We start from the raw sequence: 26442 nt of genomic DNA, 5'->3' as shown, positions 1-26442 counted from the left end.
ACCTCCTCTACATTTCAATTGCCTTTTTAGTGGAGCTTAGCCTTGTGCAGGTTTTTAGTTGAACAAAAGCAAAGTAAATTCTTAGTGTAACAACTCTACAATATATCCTCACTGCCTGCCACCAGTGTTAGGCAATATTGTATGCAGTACCCTCTGGTTGCACAACAACCCTGACCTACTGGCAATAGAAACCCAACCTTTGGTATAAGTCTATATTACATAGGTTGGTAGCGTGTTGAGCAGCCAGGTTTATCTCAAGAGGGGTCAATGTGAGCTGTAGGGGAGTTACACAGAGATTCACAGTGGCAGGTATTCAAATAAACACTTATACACAAGGTTTCTTGAATAAACAAGTATTAATTTATTTATCAGTCAGTTAGAATAAGCCTTCTTCAGAAGGGAGCAACATAAAAGTAACACACAAATACACTCCAAAGCTACACAGTTTCTAAATCAGTAAATACCCTTTTGGGATGGCCCACAGTCAAAACCTACACCCTCAGATGACTTCTATAATTAGGGTGCTGAGGACATTAATATCTTACTGTTGCATTTAGAATACTCTTAGAACTTGGTAAAATGAAAACGTTATTAGAACATACAAGAGACCACAAATATTCTTAATCAGGAAAATCATTTTGGATCCCCTAAGTAGAGTCATTCAGTATACCAGGTTATGCCAAAGTCAATGGGCGAAAGTCTTATATCAGCTGAAGCACTTCTGGTAGGTATGTAAGAAAGGTGTTTGCACATTGTTTTAGAAGTCTTTGAAGAAAAGAAGAATCAATGTAGGGCCACAAGCTGTTTAGGCTTGTGAGTAGCAGAAGATGCAAGCAACTCCAAAATAAGAGGTAAGTTCTCTCAGACTTTACAGTACCTTTGGATTGACGAAAAAGTGCAGCAGATGACCTCTGTTCCTGTGTAGCTCTGCAGATCTCACTGTTCCTGGGCCTCATTCGGAGGGACAAGAGGGAGGACTTCTGGGGACTCCTGCAATGCAATACAACGGTCACCCCTCGCAACCGACAATCCTCAAACAAGTGGCATTTTGGTGTTTCATCTCCTCGCGCCTACCGCAAATAGCAACACCGTGGTTTATGGCTGTCAAGATGGACTTTCCTTGCTTCTGGGGGTCCCACACTCTGTTGAGGAGGATCAGGCATGATCAGTCCTGCTTCGTGGGGTCCGGAGAATCTTCCTGGAGCTCTTGGCCAACTTAAAAGCAACGCACACAATCCGGTGTTCCTCTCCCTGGCTATTCGGTTTCCAGCAGCAACTCTCTGGAAATTCAACCAGCTCCGGGAAGATGTTCAGGCGGCTTACTTCGGAGTTGAAAAAGGACCCTTCACAAAGAAATGGAAAAAAAAGAAGACCAGGCCATTTTGACAAAAATACTGCAACTGCGAACGCAGCCCGCGGTAAATGCATACCAGGGTAGTTAAAAGTAAACCACTGCCACCAGCCATTCAGTGAGGAAAGGGTAACATAAAACCGTTACATGAGAAGCTAGACAAAGGGGATACTAAGTAACCCCTCCAGCACCCTATTGTAAGATAGTGTGTGCTGGGTCTAGAAAGTTACAAATGTAAGTAAAGTCAATTTCACTTCACTGCGCTGGGAAACAGTAGTTTATCCCAGAGAAGGTATGTAAACCTTTGGGAAATCTGGAAGACTTCCCTGTGCCACTGCACTGAAGGTGCTGTGTGACACAATGTAAAAGATGATGCCAAAAGAAACAGTGTTCAAAATCACATTAGAATACATGAGAGAGTTGGAGAAAAAAGGTCTCACTCTCTCCAGGTAAAAAATCAAGTCCTCAAAATCCAGCAAAGTTGCTGGGGGTCTCTAAGGTGGAGGCAATTAACACATTTCTGAGAATTCTCCCTGACCGAGTGATTTCCTTCTCATGGTATAATCTTCATAAAAGCATTATTCATGGTTTCACTGTGTTAATAGTGAGCATATTTATATCGCACACCAAAGGCATTTGTTACTTTGATATCTAATGTCAACAATATTTGAAAACCATATCCCACTTCTAATCTCAGTCTGTCTGGATAAAGATAACTTCCTGGTAGCTTCTAATCTGCCTCCACTATCCATGCTATGTCTAGCGTTCTCCTTGCTTCCAATTGGCGGTCTCTATCCATGCATGAGCACTTTTGCATTCTGTGAGGCAGCTAATGTGAGTTATCTGTCTATTGTGGGTTACATGTACCTTTTACATACGGTCCTAAATTAATACTACATCTACCTTCTTGGATGTTATTGATCAAAAGTATCCTGTATGCACTAGAACAGTAACCCGCCGTGTTGATAGGCTGCTAATGTTGGTCTTCAAATGCTACTTGTTTATCATTCTGATTAGAGCAAGAATGAAGCGGGAAAGGTGACTTAAAGGGAGTAAACATGCTTATTATGCTGCGAGACAGCATATCAACATATAGGTTGTGAGCGTGACAGGTGTGGGCGCAACCAGTATTCTTGATCCCTTAATTCCTTTGGTTTGGTGCCCAGGGCCCCAAAAGTGATTAAGATGGCCCTGCCTGGGAAAACGACTTTCTCCCATTTGACCAGTTCACCACTGTCGAGGTAAAAGCGGTTTCATGGCAGCTAAATATATGCATGTGGCATAAAGGTACATTTGGTTACACTTCACATTTCGCGGTCTGTTGTTACCATGCTTGTAGGGTGAGCGATAGATCATTCGCCTCATAGGATGGGGAGTAGCTGCGTGGGACGTCTGTCTCTCTATAACACACCCACATTCTGACAGGTCTTAGTATAACGCAAACCCAGAAATCCACAGGCATTGTGTGTGGTTTAACAGCAGAGGCCGCCCCCGAGCACACTCGACATGTCTTTTTTTTTTTTAAAACACTGTAGCATCCCAGTGAAGGGGGCGAGTTAGATTACAAGAGCCTCACGGCACCGTTACCCAGTTGTATCCGTGGTTGGGGGCTCTGTGCGGAATTCCGTAGATCCGCAGAGAGGATCCCAGACGTGGGAGGGGCCGGGAGAGCCATGCGCAGAGCAGGCAAGACCTTCGGCAGCTTCCCGCTTCCATAGCCGCTTCCTCCCCCATTGCTCCCTCCCAGCGCAGCACCGGATGCTCGTGGCTGTCGCCCTCCAATCAACGGCTCTGTTGTTGTTGTCATTGCCAGGTACCGGCGGCGGAGGCAGCTATGACTACCAGAGCGGAGTCACGCAGGATGGTCATGGAGGTGAGTTCAGTGTGTGCGTGCGCTCAGAGCTGGGGTTCGCCTTAGCTGTGCGGGAGCTTGTGGAAGACAATGTGTGCATGAGGTGAAGGTGCTGGAGTTGTATGCGTGTTTGTGCAGCGTGAGTGTGTAACTATTGCGACCATGTAGCGGTTGTGTTGCTGTCACTGTGTGTTAGATCTGTGTGTGCGCGTGTGCTGCAGTTGTGTTTAGATTTTGAGATCTAGTTATGTTTGATATTTGTTTCTTTATTGCAATCATTTTTTGAAGGGCGTAAAACAGATTGTATCAAATAAGTTTCCCTGCTACAGTAACAGCTCTTGGCGCCTCTGATCGCTGCGAGTATCCAGCATTCCCCGTGCGATGCTAACCCATCTGTGGCATGGGCGTGTGGTAACGTTCGGCTTCATCTGACATATTAACATCACGTATTTGACGGGGTCCTACTGCTGTACACTACACGTTATTATTACCAAATGTATAGTGGTCTGAGTGTGTTGCGATTATATATATCGTGCTCTCCTCAGTCTTAATTTGACGTTGCCATCATAAAAAGATGCTTCTCCTCCCTCCCCCCCTTTGGAAATAAACTCACCTCGGTTGTTCTGATGAAATTGGCTATTTGCAACCACTCTTTTTGGTCAAAGTGATAGCCTTAGAGAGACATGGATTGCACACATTGACCCTCTGAATAGATAATGGCTGAAAAACCACCGATTACCTCCCTGCCCTTACAGAAAAATACCATACCTAAAGAAAGAGGGTTCTAGACAAAAAAAGCAGCGGTTGATTTCTGGGATGAAAACAATTTATAGGTGCAAACACAACAACATCTTCTGTACGATAAAGTATGAGATGTGTTTTGTTTATTGTTCATTTATAACATGCTTAATACCAGCGAGTGGTTTCTAAGCGCAGGATCGGGATTCCAACCTGTGTTGCGCCACAGCGTTGGCCCTGAGCTATCCTTCCTCCCCAATGACTGAAGGAATCCCGGGGTAAGGGTGCTTTTACCATATGCAGCAGTTAGTGCGTTAGCCTGGTGATTGTGCTCAATCAAGGAACTGTGACGAAATGAGTACTGCTCTGCAGGAGTAGAGGGATGAGTAGTGGATAAAAAAGGCCTGCTCAGCCCCACACTAGAATTAAATCAGCAGTGATCTCAATCCTAAAGCTGAAACAGGCGCAATCTGACATGCCTCTTTCGCCTTTTGTAGTACCGAGGATTGAGGGCAGGAAATACACTTCAGGGGGATGTGAGGTAGCAGAGAGGCATTCTACCAACAATAGTACTGTGATACAGAATAAAATAATATCCCACCAAGGCTCTATTAAAGACAAACATCAATAACATTAACAATGCAAACCCACGTATCAGAATCAGTAGTAACCACCCCTGCAAGAGAAGACACAGAATATTCAGACTTTATGATGAATGAGGCAGTCTGGGTTTGAAGACGGGGTCAGGGGAGCAATGTTTTCAGCAGGAATGTTCAAGTTGAAAGAATATGTCTTTAAAATAAGTAAAATAGTTCTTAAGTGGGGGCAGAGCCACAACAAGTACCATTTAGGCTCAACAGCCTGGTGTCGGGCTTCTAGGCGCCATTCTGCAGTTTCAGACAATGTTGGGTCATTTTGGGCTTACCAATGGGTGGAGGTGACATGTGAGATGGACGAGACGATAGCTTCCAGCGGGTTGCATCAACACTGAGACAGATCAGAGTGGTTTACAGTGGCTGAAAGAGCAAAGATTGACAAAGGCAGCTATGGGGGTCTTGCAACAGCTCAAAACTACTCTAGCACGGTGAAGTCGACTTGAAGATTAGATCGAGGCATGAGATGGTGCCTTAGGCTGTTAATTTGCTTAGTTCTGGAGGACCCAGCCCAAGGTATCCAGAGTTAAGGGGAGTCCTTATTCTGCCCTTCCCAGCCAGGCAGGGGGCCAGAGAGCACCTTTTAGGGGCTGCCACCTCCAGTGAACAGGATCCTGGTTCCAGTATTCAGCCAGTAGTAGGTAGCCCTTGTCCACATAACAGTTCACCCCATATTTTCCTCTGGGATGGGCGCGGGAATGGTCTTTCTCCCTCCTTGGACTCTGTGATAGAGGCCTTTTGGACAGAATATACCCTGATAGAAGTCTAGGCTAATTCCTTCCACTGAAGTCCAAAGCTGATTCCCGTTTATGGGTGCTCTCACTCCTTTATACTCCTTTATATTGTCAATCTGTTCCAACAGATTGGTTGATTTCAAGCCTTCTGTAAGGGTCCAACCTGGCAACTGTGATCATTGTCTTTTCCTGGTGATGTCGGTCCCAGAATGCTTTGTCTGCAGGACATGAGGAGAGGATGCAGTATGTTTGACCTTAGATTCCAAGATAGTGAGCCCCTTCCCTGGACTGCAACTCTGTGCTTGGGGTGTGGGGGGTGGGGGTGGGGGCTCTAACTCTGTCCACCCTCCAGTCTGCCCAAGAGTCTCTAGTAATTACCACCTGATGTGATTTCCCTCTCGCTGGCAGAGCCTGTCCATTGAAGTACAGCATCCTTCCCTGCTCCCCAGGGGAAGATCCTGTTTTCATGGAAGGTGACAATTCTTTGCAGAGAGAAAAAATGCTTTGCTAGGGTTGACCCCAAATGGTGTGTTTACATCTGGTTATACAAACCCTAACAGGGGAAATAATGAGTCACTAGAAACCAAGATATAAACCAATTCTGGGGTTTGCCCAGAATATTTGTAGATTCCCAGAGGCGTCCATGTTAATACTAGACATGCTTATATTGAATCATTAATCTGCCACCAGGCCCTGGGAACACACATAGTTTAGATCAGGGCTTCCTCTGAGTGTTAGAACTTTAGGTTCTGTCAGGCTGTTCCAAGGAATACACATCTTACGCTCTTAACTGCCATGTTTCCAAACTGCTAGGCAGCTGCTGTGGAGTGTTAGTTGGGCTCAGCAGAAAGTGATTCTGATTAGCATAGCACACGTTCAGAGAGAATTATTTTGTCATTTTGGGTTACATAAATCTAAAAGCTCTGGCTTGTGTGCCGTCACAGATGGCATTCTGTCACAGGAGCACAAACAAGGCCTACATAGAATGATCATGTATGTCCTCGTACCATTATCTATTTTTAAAGAATGTACATATTCACTTTCTGGAGTGTCATAATGTTGTGGGTGTCAGTTGGCCAGTAGTGAGGAGCAGGTATTTGTATTTGTGAATTATATAGTGCTTTACGCCAAAGTGCTGAACAGAGAACACACTTAACAGTAGAATAAAATGCAGGGTTAACGACTACAAAAAGGTATTCATGGTTGTGTTTCTAAGTGAAGAAGATGGGTCTTAAGAGTAGTACAAAATAGAGAGTAAATGGTAATAGAACAAAGCGATAGGGGAAGTGCATTCCAGTGAGAAGGTGCTAGCAAAGTAAAAGAGTGAAATTGTGATTGGGCACAGGGGGGACGAGGAATTGATAATTGAAATTGAGGTTGAGAATGAAGAACACATGCAGGAGAATGAAAAGAGACCAGAGAGGAAACATAAGAGGGAGCAAGGCCATACGAAGATTTATAGACAAGAGAGAGGAAGTTAAATTTGAGATGCGTGAAATGAAAGCCAGCCAAGAAAAGACAGTGGTGCACAAATTGAGTCACAAGGGGACAGAAGGTATAGAAGATGAATAGAAGCCTTGAAAACAGACTTTAAAGGGGCCAAGCAAGAGACCGAGTGCAAAGACTGTGGCAGAGCAATAGAAAAACTGTGAAAAGACAAGTGAAGAAATCAAAAGCTTGGTGGCATCAAACGTAAGAAAAGGATGCAATTTGCGAATGTTAAACAGATGATAGCGACACGTACGTGAAGGTATCGGGTAATAAAAACAATGGCAAAAATGTTGCTGGTAAAACAAATCACGGCAAAAATGCAGTGGTTTGACCCGGTAAAGGTGTACCCCATTATACCATTTAAGGAGAGCGTGGGTGTCCCCCTCCCCCCTGATTTCCTTAAATGGTATAATGGGTCCAGGGTTGTCCCCCGCATCCTTTACATGATTGTGGCAGTAAAACCACTGCATTTTTACAGCAATATTTTGTATACACAGCCATTTTTGCTGCAATTTTAAGACATGGAACCGTGCGTGAAGTAGTAGAGATGTGATGAGGAAAGGATGAGTCAATAGCAAGAAAAAGCCCAGGATTACAAGCAGAAGATGAAATGGGTAGTTGTGAAAGGAGGACATGAGCCAAAAGGGGGAGGAGAAGGAGAAGGAATAGTATCAGCAGGAAAAAAGAGAACTCCAGTTTTAGTAGCATTTAAGACGAGAAAATGACCCGACATCCAGGATTTAATATCCAGAAGACAAGAAGTAAGATCATTATGAATAGAACTAGAAAGGAAGAAAGGGACAGAAAAAGCCGGGTCTCACCCACATTGACACAATAGGATGTTCCAAAAGATGAGATGATACCAGCAAGAGGAGATGTGTAGAGAGAGAAAAGACAAAGTCCTAAAACGGAACCTTGAGGAACGCCATGAAGAAGAGGTAGTGTGTCAGAAGAGGGCCCAGCCCAAGATGCCGAATACGTTGGTTAGTTAAATATGAATAAAAACAAGATAAAATAGAACCAGAGAGCCCATAAGAAGAGAAGATGAAGGGTAAGATCCACAGAGTCAAAAGCTGCTGATGAAATCAAAAGAGAAGAGTGTTTAGGGCAGAGGTCGCCAAACAGTCGATCGCGGGCGACTAGTAGCTCACCTGAGCCTTCTTCAGAGATACCAAAAAATAAACACTTTCTTAAGTTAAATTATTTCATGTTGTGTTGTGTGGCTATTTTCCGTGTTCAGGATCCCAACCCTGGTTGCAGGCGGGGAGCTTGGCTGCTGTGCCACGTGGAGCTGTTTGTAAATTTACTGACAGATGTCAGTATTAGGTTCCGCTGCTGCAGGCCGCCTGTAGTACCACAGTTGGCCTTGTGCGCCCCCACGACACTGTCTCGCTTAAGCAATCTGTTCTTGTTTGCCAGAGATGTCGGAGTGGCTGGGGCAGGATCAGGATCACTGTGACCACTCAATGAAAATATCACAGTAGCACTGCTGCTCACCTGGAAATGTTCAAAATAATATTTAAAAAATGGTGTAATTTCTTTCAAGTGGCTTCTTTCCAAACTCCACACTGTACATTTCCACTTTAAATCACTTCCATGACACAGGTACACCCACTTTTAGTACATTAAGCGATCCATAGACACGCTGTACAGTAGAAGGCTACCAGGGTAGCTCAGCAGATTGACAGACAGATGCTGAGATGTTATATATTGAAAACTGCAGGTTGTTAAAACTGCAGGTTGTTAATCGTGTTACTTTTTGCAATGCCTTATAAAAAAAAGTGCTATAAAATGTGTTTGGCCAGGGTATGGGTTGGACTGGTTACTTGCTTATATTCAGGGCGGAGCTGGGGATATTTCTGCCCCTGTAGTGAAAATCAAAATTTGGCACCCATGAACCCACAGTTTCCTTATAACAGCTGTCAGCACAGTTTGAGCATATAACATCTTTATAAATATAACCTGTGCTAAAACACACAGTTGCACACAAATAACAGAGTATGTGTGGTGTCTGACAAACATTTCAAAGAAAACTAGTGAATGCATGCAGCATTTTTCAATTTGGAAATTACTTTTGTTTTTAATGGAAGTGTGAAATGGACATTTTTGAAAACAATAGTGTGCCTAGCATGTAGAAAGGCTGCCTAAAAAGCAAGGCAAGGGGCACAAAAATTACAGGATATTTGTGTGGTAGTCCAACAAATATCTATCTTTTTTAAGACAGCTACTAATAAATAAGAATGCAACAAAGAAGTTTTTGAAGTTCTTAATACAGTCGTGAAGGCATACGTCATTCCATCTTTTAATAGAGGGGAAATATCGGGCCAAAAAGAATTGGTAAAAATTCTGAGGTTTATAAATATCCTCACCCCTATATCGCCCGCTAGTAGCTCTGCACTGTTGGCCTCCATTACAAGTAGCTCTAGCTAATGTAAAGGTTGGAGACCCCTGGTTTAAAGTAACAAGCGAAAAGCGGGGAATCATAAACAGAAAGGAGAGCAGTTTCAGTGGAGTGGCGAGGATGAAAACCAGACTGGGAACAAGGAAGAATAGAGTTTTCAGTGACAAAAGTAGAAACCTGGGAATAGACAAGACGCTCGAAGCTTAGAGAGATAGGGAAGATGTTCTCTTGCTAGGTAGGAATTTTTCCCTTGCTAGCTAGCAGGTGGTATTTAATTCAGGTTTGGAAGAGTTCTGCTATTGAACTGGTTTTTATGGCTAGAGAGAGGGCATTCCAATGCATGGGAGCAAGTCTGGAAAAAAGGGAACTGTGGGTGGCAGTGGCACATGGCACGAGTAGTGAACCTCAGAGAATGCGAGAGAGGGTAAAGAGAGATGAAGGCATGAGGCATTAATGATAGATTTTAGATAGTCAATAATTAGGAATTTGAAGAGGGAGGCAGGTGGAGGAGGTTTTGCACATGTTATAGAGGGTGGAGGAGTTTAGCATCAGGCAGTGTAGAGCCAGTGGCAGATATCTGTGAGACAACTGGTGTGTTCTGAAATGTCTGTGGTGATCAAGGGAACAGAGAAATTGAGTGTCCTCAAAAACAGGTGGCATTAAAAGACCAAGGATTGGATGAGTTTACCCAAGGAAGAGGTGTAAAGGGTCCTTGGACTGCTCCATGGGAACACCTACTGGGAGGGAAGTAGGGAAGGATGATTCAGAGTTCCATTAGATGGAGAAAGAGTGTTTAGAAAGGTAGGAGGGGGCACACAGTCAAGGGTAGTGTCATTGAATGTGAGGGATGAGAGTGATTGAAGGAGAGAGTGATGCTCTATCATGTCAAAGGTAACAAAGAGATTGAGTGAGGTGACAGTGGAGGTGGAGGAAGAGTGGTGAGTGGTTTACAGAAAGGTGGAGGCATGGAGGAAAGCAGTTTCAGCAACATTTTCTTTTAAATCCAGATTGGAATATATCAAGAGTGTATGAGCCTCAAGGTAGTTCACAATGCTATGGAAGATGACACGCACAAGAAATTTGGAGTGGTGAAGGAAGACGAGTCTTTATAAAGTGGTATTGTTGGGATGCGCAGTGGGTTTCTTCAGTATGGGAATGAGTGGCAATTTCATAGCAGGCAGTCGCAAAACTAGTGTATAGGTTTAAGATGGAGGCCATATGTGAGGAGGTGGTGGTTGTCGGCTCCTTAATAATTTGTGTCATGAAAGGGATAATGGGAGCATAGGATGGGTTGGCACAGTGGAGGGTGGGTGGGAGTCCAGTGGAACAGGTGGAAGAAGAGTGGAATAGAGAGGAAAGGATGGCGTTAGAAGGGGGGGTTGGACTAGAGATGAGGGTGTACATTGTATCCCATGTTTTTGAATACTTGGTTTTGAAGTTATGTTATGTTACTTGGCATTTATATAGCGCTCTATATATCATTGGTATGATCTCAAAGTGCTGGTAGGTTGAACGCCCTTTGGAACTGCAGTTCTGGTCAGTAGAGAGAGATAGTGTCGTAGGGTGAGTGGGTGCACCAGTTATATGCAGCTGATGTAAGTGCTGGAAGGTAGCTGCATCCTAGCGTTAGGTGGGGTGCTGAAGATATCAGTTGGATGTGTGAAGTCTGGTGGGTGGACACCCAGACTGGGTTATGGCTGTGTTAGGCCTGAATGACACTTATGTGAGCAGCTAGGCTAGAATGTCATGGGATAGCTGCGTTTTATAGGGTGATGAGGTGTTCATGGGGTAGTGTTCGTATGTGACCAGCTATGCGAAATTTATCAGGGGTATAGCTGTATTCTAGTTGTGTGGTGTTGTGTAGTAGAGAGTAAGTGTAGTGATGTGATATGATATAATGGTTCATATTTAAAGTGCCCAAGACCAGGCACGTGAACAGGATGGCAGGGAACACAGTGACACACAGAGACACAGCGACAGGCGGCTGGGCTTACAGCGACAAGAGGGGGGCATACGGATATATAGCAGCGGCATGGGGCGCAAGAAAGCCGGGTACACAGTGACACACTGGCACGGTGGGAACACACAGTGATGAGAGGTTTGGTTAATACATTGGGATATATAGCAACATCACAGGAACAGGATGGCAGGGAGCACAGTGGCACACAGTGACACCCAGTTTGTCTAGCCGGTCAAAGAGCGTTTTTTGTAAACGCATTGTATAAGGTAGGGGAGACACAAGATCCTTATGGGACTCCGCATGTGACTGGGGGTGGGGGGTGATGCCGCTGTGTGGGAGAAAACTCATTGATCGAGAAGTGGGCATCGCTAGCTAGATGGCGGCATACAATGTTTTGATTCACTAAATCAAAGACCGCCGAGAGGTCCAATAAGAGTAGGATGGCTAGGTCACCTCTGTCTCTAATTGTATCCATTTTGGATTTTAAGATCTAGCAGGGTTGTTTCGGTGCCATGGTCAGGTCTGAATACTGATTGGCGAAGGACAAGAATGTTATGCGTTTCGAGGTGGTTCTGGATTTGTACAGAGGCCACTCTGTCTAATATTTTTAGTAAGAATGGAACTTAAGTGATGGGCCTATAGTTGGTGGGCACATTAGGGTCCAGAGTGGGTTTCTTCAGTAAGGGAAGTAACCCTGCTTCCTTCAGATTTTCTGATACTTTGTTGGAGGCAAAGTAGTTGTTAATTAATGAAGTGATAAACAGGGTGTTAGGCAAGATTTGGTGCAGTACCCTTGGGGTGCACTACAAACAACCTTGACCTCCTGGCAATAGGAACCCAACCTCTGGTATAATTCTGAACCACACAGTGTTGGCAGTGTGGCCGAGCAGCCAGGCCCATCCCAATAGGGGTCAATGTGAGCAGCAGGGTGGTTACACAGAGATTCACAGTGACACGTATCCAAATAAACACTTAAACTCAAGGTTTCTTGATTAAACAATTATTAATTTATTTAACAGTTAGTTTGAATAAGCTTTCTTCAGAAGGGGCAATATAATAATAACAGACAAATACACTCCAAAATACACACTCTTTTTCTCTAAATCAGCAAGTACCCATTTGTGATGGGACACAGACACTTCCTATACCCTCCGGTGACTTAAATAGCTAGGACACTGTGGACATTAAGATATCACTGGTACATTTAGAGCAATACTGAGATGAGTGTCCAAGTAAAGAGATTTCAGAATAAAACAAGAGATCACACAAATATTCTGAAGCAGGTAAGTACTTTTGAACCCCCCAGCTCAAAGTAATTTAACCCTTTCCTGGAAGGAGGGTAAAAACACACATTCAGAGGGGGGAAAGAGTCATTCAGAGAGCCAGGCCAGCCAGTGTCAATTGGGCAAAAGTCTAGGTGACCAAAAGCAATTCTTGCAGGTAGTAAGTCTTGCACAATGTTTTAGAAGTCTTTGTAGAAAAAGTAGAATCAAAGTAGGGCCACAAGCTGGGAGGCTTGTGAGGTGTATAAGATGCAAGCAACTCTACAGAAGCAACCAAGACAGATCTCAACTGAGAACAAGTAAGGTTACAAGACAAGAGGTAAGTTCTCTTAGACTTTACAGCACCTTTTGGTTATAAGAAATGGTTCCAGCTGGCTTTTGTTCCTGTGTGGCTCTGTAGATCCTTTTTTGTTCTGTGCCTCAGTCGTGGGGACAAGAGGGAGGACTTCTGTGGACTCCTGCAACACAACGGGACAGTAAAGGGCAAACTTCAATTCAGTGGCACTTCAGCGTTTCAAGCTTATCGCGTCTGACAGCAAATAGCAACACTGCGGTCCTCGGATACCACTTCAGACTTCCCTTGCTTCTGGCGTCCAGCAATCTGTTGAGGTGGCTCAGGCTTGGTCATTCCTGCATCAGGGAAGTCCGTAGGATCTTGATAGTGCTCGGGTCTAACTTAAAAGCGATCCACTCAATTTAGTGTTCCTCACCCTGGCACTTCGGTCCCAGCAGCAGCAGAAGTACAACCAGCTCCGAGAGGATTTCCAAACGAGCTCGCTTTGGAGTTGTTTGGTCCCACCAACTAAAGGGGAGAAGTCGTCCTTGCAGGTCTTCTCTAGTCAAGGCAAATTCAAAGCTTCAGCACAGCAGCAGGGAGGCTTCACCAGGCAAACCAATGGTCCAGGAGTTGCAGCAGGCGTCTCTTCTAAGTTCTTCTTCAGATTCCTTTGTCCAGTGGTCGACTCTGCCTTCCAAGCCAAAAAGCCTTGCCTTTTATGCAGGTTTCTCCCATTCATTCCAGCCTAGCTGTCAATCACACAGCAGGGTGGCTGTCCTTGCTGGACAGCCAGCGGGCCAATCACCTTTTGGGTGCATTCCCGTAACTAAGGTGATTAAGCACAGGGAGTTTCTGGCACCTCCCTCACTTCTTGCCTGTTAGGGTGAATTCTCCGAAATGTGTCAACTCCCCTCCACCCCACAGATATGCAAAGTATTCAGGAGAGAGGAGGGCGGATAGGGAGAAATTGTTATTGTTGGAGGGGGAGCATGACCCAGATTGAGAGTTTACGGAGTTAAGAGTGGAGAGGTGAAATACGGTTAGTATAGTAAGTTGATTTGGCAGAGTAAAGAGCACTAGTGACGGTGAGGAGAGAGTCTTTGTAGGTGGTAATAAGAGCAGTACATCACATTGTTTTATATTTATTTTGCCAGAGGCATTGGAGGATGCGCATGGCTGTCTTTAGCTGTTGAATGGCTGGATAGATCCATGCTTAAGGCTAAGGTCAAAAAGGGTAAAGGAGAAAGCTGGGTAGTGACAATCGAGAGGTAGCTAGCGTATTGTTGAATTTTATGAAGGTGATTTCAGCAGAGTGGGAGAAGGGCAGCGAGGGGGGTAAGGAAGGAGGGCTGGACCTGGTTAAAATAGGGGGCATGGAGTCATGTTTGAATTTTCTTTTGGCTATTGCAGAAGGAGGAATGGAGATGGTGAAATGGGTGAGCATGTTGTCGGAGGAAGAGGGGAATACTGAAAGCAAAGGAGTTAGAAGTGGGGAATAGGAAGATTAGATAAAGGAACTTCCCTAGAGTGTGAGTAAGAAGACTATGCATTTTAATCAGGTAGTAATCACAGCCAGTGGAGTCCAGTTGTAGGCGATGGGCCTTTGTCACATTAGAGGGAGGGGTTTCAAGCAGTAGGTTGAGATCAGAAAAAACAGATTGGGGGCGGCAAGAAAATAATGGATTGGGGGACTGCAGTTGGGAAGTAGATGAATGGGATGACCAGAGGTGTGGGGGAAAGAATTTGTGCAGAGAGGTATTAGAATGAGGGTGGAGTAAAGTCTGAGGGGGCAGAGGTCAGATGGTGAGTCTTTGCTGCTAATTAGGCAGCACCACTACCTTCTTTTGTGTATCAAGGAGAGTCAGAGAAAATGGAAAAGTTGGTGTGGAGGGCAGTGTTTTGAGGCTATTGTGTTAAAGGTTTTGTGATGGCCATCACAGAGGGTCCAGGCTGATATGAGTCAAAATAGTCATTGAGGAATGATGGTTAGTGCAGAAGGATTGCACATTCCAGAAGCCCAGAGCCTAGTCAGATGGAGGAGAGGACTCTGGAGAGGTAGAGAGTTGAGAAGTAGGAGGTTGGCAAGTCGAAGAGATAAGGTTAAAGTGGGGATGTTGTGTGGGGCAGTAGACTATAGGGAAGGGGAGAGAGACGGGCAGGAGAACACAAAGGATTGAAGGTGCGGGTAGAAGGAGGTCCAATGAGGGAGTCGGAGATAGCACCATGTGGGGGAGAAGTAGGATAGATGGAAGTATGAAGGTAGCATAAGGGTTGATGAGGTGAGCTGAGGTACAGGGAGTTGTTGCTCATCTATGCGTTTACTTGGGCAAGTAGCAACTGAACTACAAGTGAGACATCAATGGTTGGAGCAAGGCAACGGGTATACTGGTTGTAGGGATTGTGAGCCGTCCATGTATCCAAATTGGATGGCTGTTGATCGGATGGTCTCGGGGAAACCAAAGTGCGGTGGTACAGATGCCAAGCTGGTTCTTAGGTGACCAAATTCAAATGTCGCAATGCAGTTTGAAACCGGGCCTCAAAAGTCACAAAATGCAATGCTGTAATGCTATTTAAAATGGGACCTTAAATGAGCAAAATGCAAGGTAATGAACATTGAATTATATATTGATGGTAAGTATAGAAGGACAATGAGAGCCGGTCTGGGCAAATAGTGTATTCGTCAAATGAAATGCCACTGAGGTAGCCGGATATGTGTGATTCACTGGCTAGTTGGCGTGAATAGAGTAGACTGACGCCCTAACGGGGGCAAAAAGAGCTTGCAAATGTCTGTGGAGACGTTTGCTATGGATGCCACTTGATGGGAGGCATCAGAATAGGGATTTACTGGATGGCACATGGGCTGGATGCACCGTTTAGGGAACGGTTGCCTGATTCTAAAATGCCTGCTTCAGATGGTGGGGGGGAAGGACCAAGAGCAAAACATAATGCTTGCATAATATCTAATGATAGATGGAATGCTTTGTATCAATCGTACACATTGGCATTTCCTCTTGGTATTTTTTTGTGTAATCTTTATTTAGGCAATCTCTATCATTACCCAAGGGGGCAACCATATTGAAGTCAGTTTTGATTCGGCCATCAATGGGCACAGTCCAACCTGAACTGCTACTATAGTCCATATCCCCTCTGCATGGGAACACACGCAACACCAGACATGTGTAGGGTTTCAGCAGTGAGGTGCAAGTAGATTCCCTAGACACAGTAAACAAGGGGCCCATGTCTGGGCATACCCTCTCCCACTTACAGAGGCTCAATGTAAACGCAATATGTTTAAATCAGAGATGATGCCAAATGAGGCTAAAGCCTGTCTAGGTTTGCTTGTTGTTCTGTGCGGAATGGTTGTTGCCTTGCATGTTGAGCTGGAGATATCTTGGTTTGGTACTAAGGCTGATTTGCATGTAGTGTTTCCCCTTCTGTAATGGCACAGAGGCAAACAAAATGAGGTAATCGAAACTGCCGAAGCACAATTGTTAGTGGTTATGATTGATTCAAAGCATTCCAATTATCCTGTTTAAAAAAGAAATGCATCAATTCGCATCCCCTTCGTACTTTAGGACATTTAGCACAAATCATGTATAGTGCAATACACATTGTAGCATTGGTCACTCATTTTGGCAGATGATAGGGATGGGGGCATTAACACATGTAGTAGCGTGCAATTGGCCCCAGGCCATCATGGAGTTAAACGTTAGCAACTCTTGGACTTTGTCCCTGCAGTGCAAGGGATTCTCGGAATTGGTTTATCCCATTGGATTTTAAAATCTAGCAGGGCTGTTTCGGTGCCATGGCCAGGTCTGAATACTGATTGGCGAAGGCCAAGAAGGTTCTGCGCTTCGAGGTAGTTCTGGACTAGACTTTGTCCCTGCAGTGCAAGTGAATTGGTTTATCCCATTATTATCTTGGGCATGCAAGTCCTCCCAACGTTCACCGTGCTCTTGGCATAAATGCCAGCACCAGCTGATGTCAAAGGCGTTTTACATAATATGGATCCAGCTCACAGTTGGGTTAATTCTAATCTTTTTCAACGCCTTATGATGAATGGTCTGGGCTTCTCTGTCGGAAATATAAATGTGTTGTTAGGCTTCTACTGGAGCATGTGGTAAATTATCAGTACTGTTTCCTGTCTTCATAGAGGTATAGATCCCGCCCCATCAGAGCTATGCACAAACTTATTAATCCTATCAATGATAGCATGCCCCTTGGAAATGATACCTGAGACATATCGTTGGTGCAAAGACCCCCCGCCCCCGTGTCATAAGAAACCGCTTCAACCAGTCTTAGCCTTTCACCCAACAGCACTTTCCGTTTTGGGAATAATAATTTCAATTTGGCTCATTTTAAGGAAGGGCCCAAAGGTTCCAGCTTGCAAAGTTCTGTTGGTACAAAATCGAGGACCCCAAGTATCTTATATGACATGGGGCATCTTGGCCAGCTGTATCTTCATTGACTGCTTCTAATCTGGACAGAGGGTGGATGGCACACTTTATTGCTTTGCTGCCCTGCTCCAGATTGGCATCTGTGCTTCTGCCTCAATAATTGCAAAATGTGAAACATTATAAACAAAAATGCTCCCCACAATGGAATCACGAAAACCAGGTGTTTATTTACAGCAGAACATATTGTTTAAACATTTAAATCTATCTGAGCCTTGTTCCTGGTGACCCTGATATCAATTGAATGTTTCACATTTGCTAATTTCTGTCCCTGCCTGAGGCATCCTAGGCTGACTAACATACATTTTGGGAAATTAAAGGAATAGTGCGTTCAAAAATGCCATTGTCCCGAGCGTTCAGGCATGTTGTTTTAAGCAAACTGTGATCGATCGTAAACACATTTCCTATGCACCTTACCTTAGTTTTCCTCACTTTCACACATGCAAAATCAACAATTTGGGTGCAGCCATCTTGTGCTAATCTTATCCGTGGATTGATCGCCCTAAATTCAAATGCCTCTGCGGCACTAAATCATATCACCCGCCCTGAAGCTGACATCACTGTTCCTAGCGATATTCTCCACCTACTTTCATGACGTGAGTGGGCAGCGTAGTCAAACGCGCCCAGTCATCACCTACGTCGTAACGTCAGTTGACGCAGAACCCAGAATATCAGCACACACATCCTCTCACAGCACAGCACGTCCCAAATAAGAATAGAAAATACTATTTTTAAAGGAAACATCAAAATGCTGCAATTTATAGTGTGCTTTTATTTCACATGTATCCAAATTGGATGGCTGTTGATCGGATGGTCTCGGGCAAACCAAAGTGCGGTGGTACAGATGCCAAGCTGGTTCTTAGGTGACCAAATTCAAATGTCGCAATGCAGTTTGAAACCGGGCCTCAAAAGTCACAAAATGCAATGCTGTAATGCTATTTAAAATGGGACCTTAAATGAGCAAAATGCAAGGTAATGAACATTGAATTATATATTGATGGTAAGTATAGAAGGACAATGAGAGCCGGTCTGGGCAAATAGTGTATTCGTCAAATGAAATGCCACTGAGGTAGCCGGATATGTGTGATTCACTGGCTAGTTGGCGTGAATAGAGTAGACTGACGCCCTAACGGGGGCAAAAAGAGCTTGCAAATGTGTGTGGAGACGTTTGCTATGGATGCCACTTGATGGGAGGCATCAGAATAGGGATTTACTGGATGGCACATGGGCTGGACGCACCGTTTAGGGAACGGTTGCCTGATTCTAAAATGCCTGCTTCAGATGGTGGGGGGGAAGGACCAAGAGCAATACATAATGCTTGCATAATATCTAATGATAGATGGAATGCTTTGTATCAATCGTACACATTGGCATTTCCTCTTGGTATTTTTTTGTGTAATCTTTATTCAGGCAATCTCTATCATTACCCAAGGGGGCAACCATATTGAAGTCAGTTTTGATTCGGCCATCAATGGGCACAGTCCAACCTGAACTGCTACTATAGTCCATATCCCCTCTGCATGGGAACACACGCAACACCAGACATGTGTCGGTTGTGTAGGGTTTCAGCAGTGAGGTGCAAGTAGATTCCCTAGACACAGTAAGCAAGGGGCCCATGTCTGGGCATACCCTCTCCCACTTACAGAGGCTCAATGTAAACGCAATATGTTTAAATCAGAGATGATGCCAAATGAGGCTAAAGCCAGTCTAGGTTTGCTTGTTGTTCTGTGCGGAATGGTTGTTGCCTTGCATGTTGAGCTGGAGATATCTTGGTTTGGTACTAAGGCTGATTTGCATGTAGTGTTTCCCCTTCTGTAATGGCACAGATGCAAAAAAAAATGAGGCAATCGAAACTGCCGAAGCACAATTGTTAGTGGTTATGATTGATTCAAAGCATTCCAATTATCCTGTTTAAAAAAGAAATGCATCAATTCGCATCCCCTTCGTACTTTAGGACATTTAGCACAAATCATGTATAGTGCAATACACATTGTAGCATTGGTCACTCATTTTGGCAGATGATAGGGATGGGGGCATTAACGCATGTAGTAGCGTGCAATTGGCCCCAGGCCATCATGGAGTTCAACGTTAGCAACTCTTGGACTTTGTCCCTGCAGTGCAAGGGATTCTCGAAATTGGTTTATCCAACTGGATTTTAAAATCTAGCAGGGCTGTTTCGGTGCCATGGCCAGGTCTGAATACTGATTGGCGAAGGCCAAGAAGGTTCTGCGATTCGAGGTAGTTCTGGACTAGACTTTGTCCCTGCAGTGCAAGTTAATTGGTTTATCCCATTCTTATCTTGGGCATGCAAGTCCTCCCAACGTTCTCCGTGCTCTTGGCATAAATGCCAGTACCAGCTGATGTCAAAGGCGTTTTACATAATATGGATCCAGCTCACAGTTGGGTTAATTCTAATCTTTTTCGACGCCTTTTGACGAATGGTCTGGGCTTCTCTGTCGGAAATATAAATGTGTTGTTAGGCTTCTACTGGAGCATGTGGTAAATTATCAGTACTGTTTCCTGTCTTCATAGAGGTATAGATCCCGCCCCATCAGAGCTATGCACAAACGTATTGATCCTATCAATGATAGCATGCCCCATGGAAACGATACCTGAGACATATCGTTGGTGCAAAGCCCCCCTGACTCCCGTGTCATAAGAAACCGCTTCAACCAGTCTTAGCCTTTCACCCAATAGCACTTTCCGTTTTGGGAATAATAATTTCAATTTGGCTCATTTTAAGTAAGGGCCCAAAGGTTCCAGCTTGCAAAGTTCTGTTGGTACAAAATCGAGGACCCCAAGTATCTTATATGACATGGGGCATCTTGGCCAGCTGTATCTTCATTGACTGCTTCTAATCTGGACAGAGGGTGGATGGCACACTTTATTGCTTTGCTGCCCTGCTCCAGATTGGCATTTGTGCTTCTGCCTCACTAATTGCAAAATGTGAAACATTATAAACAAAAATGCTCCCCACAATGGAATCACTAAAACCAGGTGTTTATTTACAGCAGAACATATTGTTTAAACATTTAAATCTATCTGAGCCTTGTTCCTGGTGACCCTGATATCAAATTGAATGTTTCACATTTGCTAATTTCTGTCCCTGCATGAGGCATCCTAGGCTGACTAACATACATTTTGGGAAATTAAAGGAATAGTGCGTTCAAAAATGCCATTGTCCCGAGCGTTCAGGCATGTTGTTTTAAGCAAACTGTGATCGATCGTAAACACATTTCCTATGCACCTTACCTTAGTTTTCCTCACTTTTACACATGCAAAATCAACAATTTGGGTGCAGCCATCTTGTGCTAATCTTATCCGTGGATTGATCGCCCTAAATTCAAATGCCCCTGCGGCACTAAATCATATCACCCGCCCTGAAGCTGACCTCACTGTTCCTAGCGATATTCTCCACCTACTTTCATGACGTGAGTGGGCAGCGTAGTCAAACGCGCCCAGTCATCACCTACGTCGTAACGTCAGTTGACGCAGAACCCAGAATATCAGCACACACATCCTCTCACAGCACAGCACGTCCCAAATAAGAATAGAAAATACTATTTTTAAAGGAAACATCAAAATGCTGCAATTTATAGTGTGCTTTTATTTCACAAAAAAACGCTCAGAGAACCTCCGCTGATTTCGATTAACCACACATTTTTGAATGTCTTTGGGTTAGAGCATCACAACTTTATCATGCGGCACACGGTGTTACTTTCGGGAGAAGATGCGCATTTGCCGCACCTTGAATCACAAGTCTTCGGCATCAGCTTCTTGCTAGACCTTGAGCGATGACGGGTTGCTCCTTGTCACTGGTACCGCCAAAGGGCATAACGGTTCCGGGCGATCGTCCCACATCAATTTAGTGGAAATCCATCTGTTAAAGCGTGTCTGCCACTGCTGGCTGAAGAAACCATTTGTCGGTATCTGGAAACTATGGCATTTGCAGAAAAGCACAATGTAGCTGTGTAGAAAACATAATAAAAAATATATTTTAGTAGCTTTATTCAAATGTCTCCATTTCCCTTGTAATTCTGCACCGGGTGAAACCTAATAACAAACGCAAACCACAAACAATGGAAACACACAGAAAACATCAGGGAAAGTTTGAGTCTACGATGTGCTTGAGAGGTTATCGCTGTGGAGTATGTATAGCCCCCAATGGGATGCGGAAGCTGACGGAAAAATTGAACAACACATAGACAACATCATATCGGAATATTTGCAAGGAACTTGGGGTTGGTGACCCTAAGTTCCCTGGGGGAACCCAGACATGGACTCCATGCTCAATGTGCTTAAAGAGGCACAGCTCTACCTCACTGATGAGGCCTAACAAAGCTGAAACGCGTGTATGGGGTTGCTGTAGGTACTCTTGTTCAGAAGGGCATTGCCATTTCCGTGCTCTACTGCCCATGTGGGCGGGACAAAGGCTGATATGCAAATGGATATTTCCCATCTGTAAAAGGTACATTGAGCAAAAGGCGATGGCTGCGGAAACTCAGTGTGAAAAAAAACACATAACAGGTTATCATGCCATGCTTTTTCTAGAGAGTGGCGCCTGCTGCCTTGTTTAAAAATGTAACGGAACTGGCAACATTAAATTTGGCCAAGCGAACCAAGTCCCCTTGGAAAATATTCTGCCCCCGACACATCCAATAATACAACGTTCATAGCACACCCTGATATGCCATGGGATGAATTGGTTTAGATATCACGAGCCTGCATACCGGTTGTGTTAGCGGATCATCAATGAATAATCATCACAATATGCTCCAACTAACAACCCATAACAATGTAAGCAAGCAATACCAGTCAGAAAATGAAACCTTTACTCATTCAACTGTACATAAATATACATTATTAGTAAATATTGTTCCATATGCATACAGCCTAAATGGCATTTCGAATCGCATTTTTTTTTTTGGTTGAAAAGTTCAATTTACATTATATTTGGTCGTTCCATCCTCTTGGCGTAAAGCAGAGTGTCCGCTCAGAGCAACGGTTTGCATAAAATGAAAGTAAATGTTACAATGTTCAGTTTCAAAATGGTGAATGTTATCATTTCTGCCGGTATTCGACACCTTCTGTCCTTCTAGCCATGGCAATTTCTCCTTTCGTCCAAGGTCGAATAACAATTGAACCTTATTTAGAGTGTGTATGCCTGGTAGCTTACGTTTCTGTGAAGGAAAGCCACAAAAATTAAAATGTACCGTACAAGACGCGTCGCTGTGAACTCACCACAAGGAACCTCACACAAAGTGACCTTCACTCCATGGGAGCGATGAGCCCGGCCGACCAACGTGGCATTTGAAATATACATGAAAAATAAACTAATTGATTGCTGGCATCCACCATCAGTAGTGCTAGTGATTTAGTTATTTTTGGACAACAGTTACACTGAAGGTAATGATATTATATGATGATATGATATTGCATTTATAACGCACCTATGCACAAGTGCTTCAAGGTGCGACGAGGTAATGCAGGGTGAACAGAAGGAAGACAGAGACAGCAATCTTACTAGTGTTGGGAAGTACACGATCCTTGCCCCCCCTACACCTCTTTCATCAATCTCGAAACATAACATATGTAATAACCAAGGGGGTAGGCGTAGCCAACCCTGCGACATTCTGTTACACCGCACCCCATCGCAAATAACACACACTATAGTTTCTAGACCAGCATTAGGAAACCATTTTGAAATAGCCCGAATGACATCTTTCTACTAGGCCCGAAAAGCCATCTCTCTGTACAAATGCAGCTTTCACATCCCCAGTGCCTCGCTCAGCCAGCCCACACCATCGCCTCCCCATTGCCACCTCTGCGTGAGCCCTGTTCTCATGGAGGAATGCGCTCTGTGGAGAACGTGGGACACTGACAAGTGATAAACCCAAGTGCCCCTTCATCTCCACTAAACTTCCTGTGCACACACAGCCTTCACCCTGCCAGGCCAGAGCCCACCAGCTCAGACCCCGCAGTTCCTTTCATGCTGATATCCATCTGACCCTCCCGTGCCCTGATCAGTCAAGGACCAACATCACAGCCCTAATTCTATGTAGTAATATATTCTCCCACAAAGCAACACACGTCTACCTATATCCTGAGGACCCAAGCAGGGCAGATGGCAGATCAAACCTTTAGGGTATGTACCTGAGTACAGAGTTTGTGGTATCAAGTATATTCCAAAGGGTAGAGGTTAGAATGCCAATATATTAGCTCATGTCACCGAAGTACTCCTATTCATGTAAGATTGTATGTCTGCAATTATATATGCATTATATGTTTCTGTTGTTTAGTTTAGTTAGATGCATTGCTCTCTTGCCCTGACCTTCACACTGCGTATGTGAGCCCAGCTGACCCACGTGTGCCAAGAGCGGCGGAGAGACTTTGAGATTGTGCAAGTCCAGTGGAGGGGAGGAAGGGGAAAACTGCGGGGTGAAAGCGGGAGGGGACAGTTGGGGTAAGAGGGCCTCCCACTGTGTGACACCAATAATGCTAGAAGAAGAGAAAGGAGAGAGCACAGATACCATATGTGGAGTCCATAGTTCTGGCAAGAGAATGACAAAAAGGGTGTCGGTTGGGGTTTGCCTGCAGGAAGCACTGGTATAGGTATCGGCGATAGGGAGGCCAGGATTGGAAAACAAGATGGCTTTTTTAAACTTCTTGCTACCTGATTTAGTTAGGAGAGCAAAATATTCGCCAGAGAAACATTTAGAAACAATAGGAGAGACAGAGAGCACCATACAGTAGGTAGGTTGTGGAGAGAAGAGGAAGGGTGTGGAGAGGGTAGGGGAAACACAAGGGAAGGACACAGGGAGGGTTTCATGAAAAGCAAAACCCAGTAATTTTGTTATGTTAGTTAGTTATGGGGTTGACACAGGTCAGGCGATTGATCATTGCTATGAAAATCTTACCCACCATAGGCCATCAACGCCATTGCCATGAACTGCACGTGTGGATGTGGTTTGAGTCAAGCAGCGGGATTTACAGACACCAAGCCTCAGTGTACCTTTGCCTGATGGCAAATATCCATTTGCATATCAATAATTCAGAAACCCAAATGAGCAGTGTTGCACTGATGTGCTAGAGCAATTCTATTTTGAAATTTATCACCAATAGAAACCACAGACATGTGTCTTATCAATCGAGGAACAGTAATATAACTGAAGGGAAGGCAAAAGATATACATTAATGAATCATACACCGGATTAAATTGGCATAATTAAATACTTCTCAATACTTTTTAGCATTTGATTATTGATGTACAATATACAAACATCGGTGGAACATATTCCAAATATTAAATTGAGCATATTAAGAACACCGCTGCAAATCAGTTATACCGGGAAGTCAACTGTTCCAACAAGTTCAGCTTTAGCTGGACAGGGCTCGTTTGCAATGTTTTGTGGCATTGTATGTGTCCTAGGAACAGAATCGGGATTGATTCCATGAGTGTGCGTGGCCAACACAGTCAAAGTGAGATCTTTCACAAAATCGAATTGCATTTCCTGGTATATTGGCTTGACCACCCGTTTTTTTTGCTTTGTTTTGCAAAGGCCAAGGTGTAACGATGCATCCCAAAGTTTCCGGCAGTTCTCGATTGTTCTCTCCCTAAGTTCTTGTTGTGCGCTAATATAGCTAGTAATGTTCGGGCCTGCATACCATCTGTGCCGAAATGCATCCTTTTGGGCATGTACTTTAGGCATATTGTGGAACACCTCCAAATCTCCGGTGTGACAGAATTCTGTGAGTTCCTTTAGGTCTCTTGAAGGAGGTTTGTCGTACACGATCTTCTCAAGAGCTTTGTGTGTAGGTGAACATGGCACCAACCACTTCTTGCGTTCCTGCTCCTCCGATAAAGGTCCATGTGTACATTTGTGAAAATGTTGGTTTTCTGTCCATGAGTGAACGTTGGAACAGTGGTGCATCAATGAGCGCCATTTTTCAATTCGAATTTCCACTGACAAATCACAAGTTTTGGAGCTCCAACAAAGATGGGTACTGAAAGACTGAGACCACTGTAAAATATTTTTTGAACCCTTATTTTCTTTTTTTTTTTAAACCAGCAGCTGTCCTTTTTTTGACTGATTTGACAACGTGCCATACATCAAATTGATGATGAATGTTTGGAAACTGCTCTTGCATGGCCTTGGCTATTGAAGCATGTCTGTCAGTGGCTATGAGGGCTATTTGCATTCCCCTCAATTGGAGATGTTCGACGGATTTGATGAAACCATGTTTCTCCATGGCCCCAGAAGATGTATATTCGGACACCTGCACAATCTCTGAACTCACATTTTTTTTTTACTTTCCATGTCTTGAAAGTGGTATGTAGAGTACTTTACTGAAAATTCCGGGGCTGTCACACTGTCCGTCGCCAGCTAGCCAGAAACGTTTGCCAGAAAATGTGCTTTCGATTGACGTCTATTCAATTTTCCAGGCTTGACTAATAGCAGGGGAATAATAATTCACTTTGATATTTGTAGTACTGGGTTTTAGCAAGGAACTGAACTCCCACAAATTGCCAGAAACGGAACATCTTTCTGAAAGTCGAGCCACTGAAAAGTAAAGTTGCTGATCATAGTAGATTTCCAGCTGGCACTTTGCCCAACATCGGTTGAGCGGACCATGACAATGTATCATGGTGCTGGACACAGCTGGCTTGGATTTTCACGTTAATGCCTTGTAAGACACGAGGCACATTCACCAATGGCTCCCCGCATATTTTCCCCCTCAATGTATGGACACATTTCAGCATCAGTATATTCTCTACCAGGCAGCTGTTGAATACAATGTGTTTTGGCTCCTTTATTAGCCAATCGTCCTGCTTGAATGTGGTTTGTAACACAATTGTGGTGGACAAATCGCCCAAAATAGGCAAACTGTAGTCGAGATCTTTGGCAATTTCCTCGGTCAATTGTGTAGAAGCTGCAGTCTTTGTTAGTTCAGCTTGTGTTATTTGCGCACAAATTGGAGAAACCGTCAACATCGTATGTTTATTGGGTGGACCTTTTTTTGCGGGTGTAGATTGTCAAGTGGTCTGCGAGGAATTCTAATGCATCTTCATTCTATTCAGTTTCATCTTGTTGAGTTCTCACACTGTAGCAATGGTCCAAGAACACTTTGCTGGCTTCGGCGGTCACATTCCATTCAGTTTCACGCCATTGGGCATAAGCATCACAAGTCTGCTTATTGACTGGACCACGCTGTGCCTCAAATAGTGGTTTCTCCATGGTGAAATCTGT

At 44.2% G+C, this 26442-nt stretch overlaps 1 protein-coding gene across 2 annotated transcripts in view; it reads left to right on the top strand.

Moving 5' to 3' along the window:
• The first annotated feature begins 3105 nt into the window (after positions 1-3105).
• The window catches only part of CC2D2A (coiled-coil and C2 domain containing 2A), a 1164962-nt gene continuing 1141625 nt past the window's right edge, over positions 3106-26442 (top strand). For both annotated transcript variants that reach the window (XM_069631936.1, XM_069631935.1), the window contains exon 1: positions 3106-3224. In XM_069631936.1, the coding sequence (XP_069488037.1) occupies positions 3186-3224 (39 nt within the window). In that variant the 5' untranslated portion in view covers positions 3106-3185. The remainder of the gene's footprint in view (positions 3225-26442) is intronic.

The sequence above is a fragment of the Ambystoma mexicanum genome, chromosome 6q (assembly GCF_040938575.1).
Source record: "Ambystoma mexicanum isolate Mex_15411 chromosome 6q, UKY_AmexF1_1, whole genome shotgun sequence".
Lineage (NCBI taxonomy): Eukaryota > Metazoa > Chordata > Amphibia > Caudata > Ambystomatidae > Ambystoma > Ambystoma mexicanum.
The sequence above is the reverse complement of the archived record's forward strand: the minus strand, read 5'-3'. Positions and strand labels throughout refer to the sequence as shown.